Source organism: Dysidea avara, chromosome 5 (assembly GCF_963678975.1).
Source record: "Dysidea avara chromosome 5, odDysAvar1.4, whole genome shotgun sequence".
In the NCBI taxonomy this organism is placed as follows: Eukaryota; Metazoa; Porifera; class Demospongiae; order Dictyoceratida; family Dysideidae; genus Dysidea; species Dysidea avara.
The window spans coordinates 31,976,909-31,989,068 of record NC_089276.1 but is presented as its reverse complement, the minus strand read 5'-3'; the positions used below and the strand labels follow the sequence as shown (position 1 = coordinate 31,989,068).

General features: G+C 35.9%; 1 protein-coding gene and 1 long non-coding RNA gene across 2 annotated transcripts; both read right to left on the bottom strand.

Annotated features, from left to right (window-relative positions):
• Window positions 1–3,722: 3,722 nt before the first annotated feature.
• Window positions 3,723–7,482, bottom strand: LOC136256651 (uncharacterized). The gene is made up of 3 exons (XM_066049628.1): window positions 7,347–7,482; window positions 5,512–6,533; window positions 3,723–4,852 (listed from the first exon to the last, which is right to left on the bottom strand). Exons 2-3 carry the CDS (start codon window positions 6,523–6,525, stop codon window positions 3,809–3,811), a joined length of 2,058 nt encoding a protein of 685 aa, XP_065905700.1. The 5' UTR covers window positions 6,526–6,533; window positions 7,347–7,482; the 3' UTR covers window positions 3,723–3,808.
• A 1,681-nt stretch (window positions 7,483–9,163) lies between these two features.
• LOC136256749 (uncharacterized) lies at window positions 9,164–11,494 on the bottom strand. Its single transcript, XR_010701632.1, has 3 exons — window positions 9,920–11,494; window positions 9,676–9,760; window positions 9,164–9,486 (listed from the first exon to the last, which is right to left on the bottom strand). It is a non-coding gene; the product is annotated as an uncharacterized lncRNA (long non-coding RNA).
• Between the last annotated feature and the right edge of the window lie 666 nt (window positions 11,495–12,160).

Sequence of the window (12,160 nt, the reverse complement as noted above, 5' to 3'; positions counted from 1 at the left end):
GTTTTAGTTGAATCAGTAACCTCTCGCACACTTTAGAAATAAAATTTCCTTATAAGGATCTACTATAGTAAGACATATATTTTTACAATTTCTCACATCTAAATCGTGACAGTATTTTCATTGTGAGACTATCTGTCAATAAACTTTTGTCAAGATTTTTTCCTCTGAATGGTGTAGCTATCCAGAAATAAACAGAGTGCATCTATTGTAATAAAATTGCTCACATTGATATTACCCATTTTGCAACTTTCATCTAATTAGATTATTCAGTGACTACCACTAGTACGTGATCAAGTAGTCAGAGAAGTACTTATAAAATTTTGTGATGATAGCTGCAAGTATAGCTTTTAGAGTTATGAGGTTTAAAAGTATAAGGAGTGTAAATACGTAATTTATAATGTTAAAGGAATTTACAATATTTGGGAAACCCCCCAAGTTTATGGCAGTATCAAATCAACTTTTAGCAAATATCATAATAATTCAGTTACGTCACAAATTCTGTTTAATGCCCACTATGTGATCACCTGAATATTCAAATAGCACACGTCCCCTTTTGCCACTGGCCCCTTCAATTGTGAACATGTTTGAAAAAAGTACTAATATCTTTCCTGTGAGTTAATTCATTGCCACATTATATTAAAAGTTTTGATAGATCTAGAAGCATCTTCCTGGGAAGCCATTCCAGTCTGGAAAGATTATATAAAATAATTATTTGTGTTTGACTATAAACAATAATGTAAAACTTTGCTATTCACCTATTCAACTTGACATCACACTGAACATGTTTGTTTTATTCTACCTTTGGGTTGTTTACTTTGTGACAACATATTCATGTGGCTAAAACAAGCCATCCTATAATTTTTAGAAAATGGAAAATCTAAATGGCACATGTTCCTTTTTTCCACTGACCCCTTCGGTTAATTTTGATGATTCAAGTGGGAACAGGAACTACCAACTGATGCATGTGGGATGGATTTTAATTCTTTGCAGCATTTCAGGATTCTGTTAAAACAATCAAATAAACCAGTTATGCTTTCTGTTCAGTCAAGAATTTGAGTAGAGAATTAGTTAGCCAACTACTAATTTCGTTGACACAATAGTGTATAGTATGTACAAATTGATCCTGAAAAACAGCTAAAAATGAAAAGTGGATTTTTCTCAAGAGAATTAACATTTCAGCCAATCAGATGATTAGTGGTGATGGTACAAGTGTCATCAATAGACGTGTGTGGTTTGCCTCCATTACAAGTTCGGGAAAGGGTTGTAATGGATACTGTACTTGCATTAAAGATCCTGTAAGAACACGAAATGGCAACATGGGCTGCTGGTTAAAATTTGGTGTATTGAACTCTTTAGATAGCATACATCACTTCGTTTTGTGGTCACTGGCATGAAATGTCCTAAACAACCAACTTAATCAATGACATCGTACAAAACCTACATTGCACTGATAGACGCTATGCAGATGATATTTGAATTTATCATGCCATCCATATACCTTAAAAGACTGCATCCTTCTGCAGCATGACTTATCTACCTTGCAAATATGGGCTACAAAGTGGCAAATGGAAATGTATGCATCTCACAATCTCTAACAAACACCACCCTATCAACTGAGTACAATTATTACATATCCAATCACTTAATACAGAAGGTTCCTAGTGCAAAATACGTAGGAGTAACTTTTGATGAACATCTCACCTGGAAAAACCACATTCATAATATCTGTGCTAAGGAAAATGCTACTCAAGCTTTTATAAGAAAGAACATAGACTACTGTCCAAGACATATCAAATCCAACTGCTATAAAACTTTTGTTAGATCCATCCTTACATGCATCTCCAATATGGGCACCTCACCTACAAGCAGATATCTCCACAATAGATAAAGTACAACGTACTGCAGCACGCTATGTAATGAATGACTATTCGTGGAGAAGTAGTGTCACTACTATGCTTATAACTCACTTAATTGGTCTTCTCTTGAAGTGCGTTGTTCCTACTCCTAATTAGTTATGTTTTATAAGATAATCAATAACCTCATTGTCATGCCATCTTTGCCTCTGATTCCATTGTCAACATGTACAAGGGGTCACTCTCAACGCTTCAGAATACCACATGCCAAAATTAACACTTACCTATACTCCTTCTTGCCTTCTACAATCAAATTATGGAACAATCTTCCACAAACTGAACAGCCATCCCTTAATAGTTTTAAAAACTTATTGTATGATTATTTGTAGATTATAATTATTTTTTCTTGTTCAATGTATATTTGTGTATTATACTCTGTATTGAGTGCTTCACAGTAACAAATAATAATAACAAATAACTTCAATCATCACACAATCAACAGAGAATCCAGCATGTTGAAGGTCCAACATCAGTGAACCATATCCACTAAGTTTGGAAACCTGTTTGTGAAACCAATGATTGTAGGGAAGTAGTTTCAACAAAGTAGTCAGTACAGGCTCAACAAACAGACTTCGTGTCACAAAGTGAAGACTTGTTAGAATTCATTAATATCCCATGTGGCTGGAGGTATGAAGAATGCATAGCCTATGCTCAACAGTCCAGACCCCTTTTCAGAGTAGGCACTTGTAAATTTCCAAGGTTATGCATAGCTATATGATATAGATGTGGTCTGGCCATGTGAGATTAAGCACACTGTGACTTGCAGAGCTAGGTATACAAGTAGAGAATTTACAAAGTAGCTATATATAAAATTTCAAAAAAAAGTTTGTCCAAATGGGTCCCTATAGGTCCACTGTTTATACCAACCCAAAGTGCCTATCTGATAATTATTACAGGTGGTTAATAGACCATACCTGTAATGGACTCATACTGAACATGTGGGGTGGGATCCTAACAGGTGTCTGATAATATCAAGCATAATGCTAGCATAATAGGTGAATAATTATGCTGTACTGTAAGTACTAGCTGTAAAAATGTTTGTTATGGAGAAAAGATATAGGCATACTCTAATAGAACAGTCATTAACCAATTGATGTAAACACAATGGTGTAAATCTGGCACTAGAATAAATGGTGCCAATTTGACACTTAGAGCAAGCTATAGTATTTGTATAACGTAGTCATTTGGTTCCTATTGAAACCTATAGCTAGTACTAGTAAACACTTCCTGTAGTGTTTTGTTATTTCACACCTCTTTCATATGTTTTAATATTGTGCCAACACATTAGGCTGATGCCTATATAGTGCTGGATATGGTTAAAGGCTATACTGTTTTACAGCAACAGCTTATTTTTGCTTGCCCAAATCCCACCCTAGGCCTCTCCTGGTCTTAGTGTCAAGGACTGCTAAGTCATGATCATGACCCAGTACAAAGCATTCATTGGTTAAGTGATCACGCTTGTAAAGTCATGTATGATGTCTTAAGTCTACTACACCACATCCCATAATAGCAGTGAGGTTACACAAACATGCATAATGATGTCACTATATAATGTTGACAACCAAGAACGTATAAGGGATCAGACAGATTGGCAAGTCATAAAAATGACTTCACCAGACATCAACATGCCAACATGCACTCATGCAACTGTGCATGTATTTATCATGTTTCCTTGTAACTTGTATGTTTGCAAGTTACAATTAAAATTCATTTGCTACCACATGCATGCTATAACTAGACAGGTGTATTTACTTACTTAGAGTGGAAAACCTTTTTAGTAGTCCTGGATCTGCCCCATTACCACAAAACTATCTTACAAGCTTTAATAATTAATGATTATAATGAATAGATGTGATGATACAGCTATATAGTGTGATGTGAATAGTCTCTACTAGCTAGTAATAATCATCAAGCAGTGTCAAATGAGGTGAAATTGTTAGCATCATACAGGTTGGTATTATGTCATCAGTATCACTGGCACAATGTTCACCATGAGCGGCTATTCCTCCAATAAAGAGAATTTTGCCTTCCTTTACATGTACAGAGGGTCCAAAACAATATCCCTGCTGAATGTCTCCAATACAATCCCAGGTGCTGGTATGGGGATTATACATGTGGATCAGTGGAACAAACCTCCATCCTGGCTTATTTTTATTGAGTTTCTCAATTGGTTGTTCTCCAGTAAAGAAGACAATATGATTTTTATAGTAATTGATGGAAGTCGTATAGTAAGGCAAGTCAGGTAGCTTGTTCCACACTTGACTATTGCTATTGTTGTCATTGCTACTCTGTAGTAGTTGTGGTATAGATGCAGTCACTACATTACATGTACTCGTAAAATTGCCATCAATCCCTATAGCCATGTACACATTATCATTTACAATTAGAGGAACTGCTTCAAATGTAACATGTGGTAATTGTTCAACCATACTCCAGTGTGAGTCACTCTCAGTGATGTTAAGCACTTCTACTGATCTTGTCATAGTTAGAGGATTCCAATTTGTAAGTCCACCAGCTACTATCACAGATGATCCATAGGAAATACATGAGGAACTACATCGTGCAGTTGGCATGTCAGGATATGGAGTGAGCCACTTCTTATACTTCTCATCCCATAGGAATACTTTACTGGTAACGTCCACAATATCATTACTCAGCGTATGTCCTCCAATAGCTAACAATTGCTTCTTGTTAGGTACAGATACTAGACTACAACGATAACAAGGTAATTTTGGCAGTGTGGACCAGTGGTCCTTGTTAGAGTCATACATGAAAGGAGTAGTATACACATCTCCACTTCCCATTCCAGGCTGTCCTATAATATACACTTTCCCATCAAGTTCAGCAATAGATCTGGCAAATAGTTTCTCAGGAAGGTCAGCACATTTCTCCCATGTTAGCTTGAGGTTTTTCCAGAAGTCAGTGCTACTCTGGTAGACCTGAAAAATTTTTGAACACCGTAATTGACAAAAGTTTGGTGTGATCATGACTTTAATGGTGATTTTGGAATCAAATAATTTGGCAGGAGAGGATCCAGGAGGGTTTCTGAAGTTTCCAGAAGCTGGTCAGATATATTTAAGCAATTATTATTGATTTGCAAAGGTCAGATTGAAATACTCTAATAGTGCAGTCAACTATACCCTAATAGAACAGTCACATTGTGTATCTTTAAAAGTTACTTAGTTTACCTGACCAAAAATCATATCTCAGAGTGTTCAAGACCTGAAATTTTTCCTGGGAGCATGCTCCAGACCCCCAGAAAGGCATTCATGTTTATTGTATGCTTCAAACGTCTTTTTATTTAAAGATTCGTTGGTGAAAATATTCAATCTCAGACCACATAATTTTCAAAATATCCTGGGAGAGACCACCCCAGATTAAGCATGCATGCAACAGAAATTACAGAAAATTCAGAAACTTGTTACCAAAATTCCTGGAGCCACCTTTGTTTAGCGAGTAAAAGTTTGGTGAATTGCAATATTGAACAATATGATTAGCTAAATAAGTTTGGCAAATTTGTGTACTTTATCAAATTCACCAGACCCAAACTATTGTCATTTATGGTATACAAATTAATACATTAAAACATAATAGCGACCTGTTTAAGCGGTAGGTGAGGATGTGCAATTTGTATCCTTGACATGTCAGATCTTAGTGCATGAATCTCAATATCCTTGTTATTCATTTCAAAATCCTTCCTCTCTAGTTTATGGAGCAGTGATGCAACAGATGGAACATGTTCCCTGTCAATCAGACTCTCCAAATGTTCACATATTGTCATTATTGATGCTCTGTTTTTTGGAAGGTAATTGAGGCAGCTTTTAATCAAGGGGATCAACATCCCGAACTTGCTTCTGTCTATAATATTAAAGTAGCTCTTACGTCTTTCCACTTCTGACTGAACCTTCATTTCAGGATCAACAACTACAAGTTCTGAGGGTGCAGGCCACTGTTGGGATAATGTGTGAAGCATCACACAACCAAATGAGAACACATCTAGTTCTTTTTCACATCCTGGCTTGTACTTACCATTTTGGTTGGTTGCTAATACTTCGGGGGGCATAAAGGCTACAGTATCAGGTGATCTAGTGATTTGAGCTTGCCTTCTCAGGTCTATGAAACGAGCTGTATCTAGGTCACCGATTTTAGCCTCCATTCCTTTTGATAGTAAAATATGATTACTTGACAAACTGCGGTGAATAATTGGTGGAGTACGTGAGTGAAGGTACCTAATACTTGAAGCAACATCATGAAGAATTGACAATTTTGCTTCAACCGGAATGGTTTTAGTTTGTTCTAGCAAACTATTGAGACTGCAGTGAAGTCGCTCCAGGACTAATTTTGGTACTCTGGCGCCAGGAGAACGGTAAATACCAAGGAAACGAATAATGTTGGGATGACGTAATCGACTGCTATGCTCACATGATTGCAATAAATTCCATTCAAAAGTCTGAACCTCTGACTTGCTTGCTTCGTTCAATAAAGTGAATTCCTTAACGACCACTTCAATTCCTTCCCATTTGGCCTCCAGGATTTTTCCATTTGCTCCTCTTCCGATTTGCCTGCCAATCCGAATATCAGTGATCTCTCTTAGCGATGAATCAGATGTCATCTTCGAGTCTGCAATCGTGACAATGAACTTTAAATAGCTAGCTCCTCCCAATAATAATATAAGTTCAAATAATATAGTTAATATAGCTATATTCCAGTACGTTAAAGGTATAGCTCGGTATATAAGACTAAGACTATAAAGTTCACCACATCATGAAGATGCTGTTTTGCTGACAAACGCTCAATTGTATTGTATGATCTACTTTATTGTCAGTCTCAGTGGTTAGGGGACATAACCCGCCTTGTGCCACAAAAATTACGTAAAGCGCGACTTCCGCGGGGGCAAGCCTGTTCAGTTAATGTCGATGTCACGGTACACCCGGCCCCTGACCCTGTACTCCCATGCAATGATGATGCCATAATTTATTTATTGGACAACTGGCTTGACTTAATGAACTGCGAGATTTGGTTACAGGAAGTGTTATGAAAGTTAAATCAAAATTTAGAGCTGCCCACTGAACTGTCCCATGAACAATCTGATTTTAAATCAGTATCTAGCTAATCAAGTAATCCTAAAGCTTTTTATTCATATGTCAAGTCGAAACAAAAGCTTAAGCCCAGTATTGGAAGCAGAGACTTTTGGTGATGTCAGGGCCTAGCTGAAGACCAAAAAGTAACGTGGAATGTTCGTGGGGGAAGGACTGGGTGCTTCCCCCTTGACCACGTTTGAACGAAAATCATGCATACACAAAAATAATCTGCCCTTAGGCAGTTACATTAAAAAGTGCATGCTGTTTGTGCATCTAACTAGCTAAAACCTACACACTGCTGTTTATGCAGCTTATAGAAACTATAGCTAAACCTATTGTAGCTAATACTAACTTAATCTTCACTTCCAGACCGTGACAGCCAACTTCAAATTTTCTAACACATGGGAACCTCCACATTCAGAGTCGCTTAGTTGGCAATACTTCCTTCCAGGTATACATTGTTCTCGGTCGGTCCTCCTGTTGATGGTCAGTAACTTTAGACTTAGCTTGTACTCCAATGTATTCGAGACATCACGTGCCCACAACATGTGACAAAAACAAACCGTTCATCAGATAAATATACATTAACTATTAACAGTTTGTGTTCACCTGACACATGTATAACACGACCACTCAAGTTTATCGCAGCTGCTGCCTTGTAATATGTCTGCCTCAACCACTCACACTAATTCGCCATTTCCACCATGCATCACATGTGCTACTGATTATGTGATGCAACAGCTCTCGATGATTTGCAATAGTTCAGCATTATTATTTATTGTTTATTTATTATTTATTGTTAATCAGCAGGACCCTCCAGAGGTATAATGCTGACGTGCAATTACATGTGTACAATTTCAATTAGTTACTTAACTATAAAAGTATGTACAATTACGACAAGTTACTCAATTATATACATATGTACAATTACGATAATAAACTATAAAAATATATACAATTACGATAAGTTACTTAACTATATACATAGAAGGGGATAATTTTTGCTTAAATTCTTCAACACAGTCAGTCTCAATAATCTCATCATCCCATTCTGGTACAGTTCTTGAGAGGAAGGAATATTTATATACATCAATTCTTGGTTGGTAAGGTACTAGTTTAAAGTTATGTGAGTGTCGGGTCCGTAATACAGTAGATTTAAATGGGAGATAGATACAAACAAATAGAGAAGATACAGAGAAGAGCCACTAAATTGGTCCAGGATCTTCAAAACTGCACATATAATGATCGCCTCACTGCTCTAAACTTGCCATCACTTAAATACCGCAGACTGCGCGGAGATATGATAATGTTCTATCAGTTATTACACAGCCATTTCAGTCTAGATACATCAGATTTGTTTACTACTGCAACTTCATCAACAACTAGGGGTCACAATTACAAGTTATTTAAACCTCAAGCAACATCAAGAGTGAGATCTACTTTTTTCACTGTACGAGCCATTAATGACTGGAACAGTTTACCCAATCACATAGTTAATGCTCCCACACTTAATGATTTTAAAAATTTTCTTGACAGTGGCTGGTCTACTTTATTGTATGATTATTAATTAGTTAACTATTATTGTATATAATTTTTGCTATGTAGTTGCAAATTTGTTAAATTCTTTTTGTACAGATCAGGCTTTACAGGCTCCTTGAGCCTTCTTTACCTGTAATACTAATACTAATACTAATACTAATGTTCTATACCATATGCGTATTTTGTACCGTACGCGTATGGTATGTACCATACGCGTATGGTACATACCATACGCGTACGGTACGATTTTCCGTACCATACGCGTACGGTATGGACATACGCGTATGGTACGTACCATATGCGTATTATGCCTTTTCTCAGTGTCTTCTAGCCTTACCATCACCTAGCTACAATGGGCTGTCTTTACAAGCATTTCTAGCTGAGTAAACTTAGAACACAACATAATAATCTGCTTACTACTGAGCTATAACTATGTAGATTTATTCATCAGCACACACATGCATTTTATCCTTGCCATGCCCATGCATTTCCCACTATATAGTCCTACACTGATGTACCTAAATCTTATGTACATGATCTCACTTTGTCTGCAGAACTTCACATGAATGGTACTGTGTATGTATGCTACTTTATAGCTATCAGAAACATGCAGATGGTCTCATACTCAATTATAAATGTGGATAACTGCATGACAATGTACAACACAATTAGGTAAATAAGCGAGGAGAGCAATTACAATGTGCATGGTAGCTAGAAGGTTCTAACTGAATTATACATATACTGCTTGTGCAAAGCTAATAACTTGAAAAATGAACTTTGTAAGTGTCATCAGTTGTGCAACATGCCATGCATGGCTCCTCACTGTATTTGCATTTTGATATACTATATGTACACTCTTCTTTTGAGGATCCAATTTCTTGTTTACGTACACTTTTCTTGATTATACATACTGTAAATAGTACCTTGCACCACTCACATTCATCACACTGGACCTACAGCAAAAATTAATGTGGATGTTAAAGAGTACATTCAGATAAGAGTAGCTAAACACATTGTCTTCCCATCCACAAGCATAACAGTAAGTAGTGAGTAGCTATACAACACACTTATAACAATTAAACAATGCTAGATAATATACATTCATTACTGAATTATTCATTAGAACTCATAACAGAACTCACCATAAAATCTTTGCCATGTTATGTTTTCCTACTTCATCTCATTAGGCAATGTGCATGCCTCATTCAATAGCAAAGATTCAGCAAACTGCAGTTTTAAAAAAAAATATTGCACAATTAATAGCTATGCACATCAGTCTTAGAGTATAGCATGTCTAATATTGCTATAAGTTACAGCCATGTAGGTTTACATTAATTTGCAAACTGAAACATTACTTTCTCTACAGTTATTATATCTCTTTCCTACCTCCCTCAATGTTATTGTATCAGCATTCTCCAGGTCTTCCTCTGTTTGAGCAATCATTACAATGTACTTCTTGAGCTCATCTGATTGTAATTGTCTGCTCAACACTCCTTTAGTGCATGCCACCAGGCATAAATATCCATTTTTAAGTAACAAATTAAAGGTAAACAATAGATTATATGTAGCAACAATAAAATAAAATATTTAATGAAATAATATGCATATATATATGCCCTGAAAAAATTGGTTTGATTTGCCAATTATTTAATATGGTTGCTATGTTTTAACCAATCAGAATGCAGTATTTTAATGTGTATTTATATGGATAATTATATCAAAATCTTATGCTTATATTTAGCTACAATGCTACCTCTACTGCAGGCTTAGTGTTTATATCACCATGCATTCCTGTTATATTCATTGAAAAATCGTGAATACCAATATGCTGTCACAATTCTAAAGCCTAACAGAAATCAATGTCTTTTGTCCTAAATAATGCTTTAGAAGATCAAACTTCAAATTTCAGTTTCTGAGTAAGGCAAGGAGCATGCTGCTCTTGTTTTATGTTGAAAGGATAATTGGGTACCTTTAAACCCAAACACATTTTTACAAAGTTCATATATACAAGTATAGAGAAGCCCCTAGTAGAGTTTTTTGGGTAATATCGCTCTATATATAGTCTTTAATTATTGCATGTACTAATCTTTGACTATCTTCAGGTGTATTTGTAAACACATATGTGTGGGTATTGTTCTAATTGTAGGGAAACATAGGCTCTTGGGCAGACCGTTTATAGGCAAAACAGACCACTGTATATAATATTATTAATCAATAACTGAAAGTACACAATAACAACTAACTCTTACAACTACAGTACACAATATTCAGTAATATTACAGGTATATATGCATAAATTACATTATATTACATCATATCACATCATTACATTACATCATTAACTCTCCATAGCATTATGTAATAATGGCTCTACATAGCATTATGTAATAATGGCTCTACATAGCATTATGTAATAATGGCTCTACATAGCATTATGTAATAACGGCCTAGTTTTTGAATTTTCATTATATCAATTAAACAATGGACCACGAATCCAATAGAAAGCAACATATGCGTAGCAATTGCAGCCAAAATGTACTGTGTGGAAGAAGAAACAAAAAATAAAATTTACCATAATTATGTTGTCAGTGTGTGCAGTTGTGCAGTTGCTATGCAACAGCTAGATAATTTGTGACCGGATTTGCGAAAATGTACCTTTCCACACACAAAATTTAACCCATGAACTTTGGGGTTTCATAAGTTTTTGAACATATACCTTATAATTATCCATGAGTGTACAGTAGCTACTATAGTATCTAGCAGCATTTTGATACTAAGAGCAAGTTTATCAGTGTAAGGAGTCAAGTGTTACACCATTTTGTTTGATGGTATGTAAAATGTGTGGAAAAGGTACCTTTTCACAAATCTGGTCATTTTAACTCAACTATTCTAAAGAACGTACAGTATGCCAGCTTGTGTATTTTCAAATCAATAGCATTTCCACTATGGAGAAATGAAGTCATTTGTTATAAAAATGTGAGATGAAAATCCATGGCAAATAAGGCAGTAGACAGCTGGATGAGCCAATAAATCAATATGTACAAAAGTCAGAAGACATCAAGAAAATAATCTACACACTATAAAAAAGGATTTTTCATTTTAACAAAGAACTTGTTATCCCTGCTGCAAAAAAACAGCAAACACTTCATTTATTAAAATAACAACAGGGAATTTTTGTTGTTGTAACATCATTTCCTTGTTAAAGTAAAAAATTGTCGTTACACTAACAGTCACTTTTTGTTAAAACATCTAGAATGTTAAAACAGCAATTAACAGTTCTGCTGAAACAACGTATGCTTTTTGTCATTTTTTTGGCATTTTTTACAGTGCAGGTGCTTACATAAACCATCATAATTGTATGGGTGATGGTGTCAGATACTTTGATGAAATGAAATGTTAAACAGACAACGAGATACATTGTTATCAAGACACACGGTAGTGTGTCGTGCGGCCCAAGAAGCCGGCGCGTAACACCCGTGATCAAGACACACGGTAGTGTGTCGTGCGGCCCAAGAAGCCGGCGCGTAACACCCGTGAGTATATTGACAGGAAGAAAGAAAACGCAATTTTCGCACCTCCGTAGCTCTGTGCTTCCTTGATGAAACAAGACGATTTTTGCTGTGGACA

Excerpts from the sequence above, each read along its gene's own strand:
- LOC136256651 (XM_066049628.1), bottom strand. The coding sequence starts at position 6,525 with ATGACATCTGATTCATCGCTAAGAGAGATCACTGATATTCGGATTGGC. Across the intron at positions 4,853-5,511 it reads CTCACCTACCGCTTAAACAG|GTCTACCAGAGTAGCACTGA; the intron begins GTCGCTATTATG and ends AAAATTTTTCAG.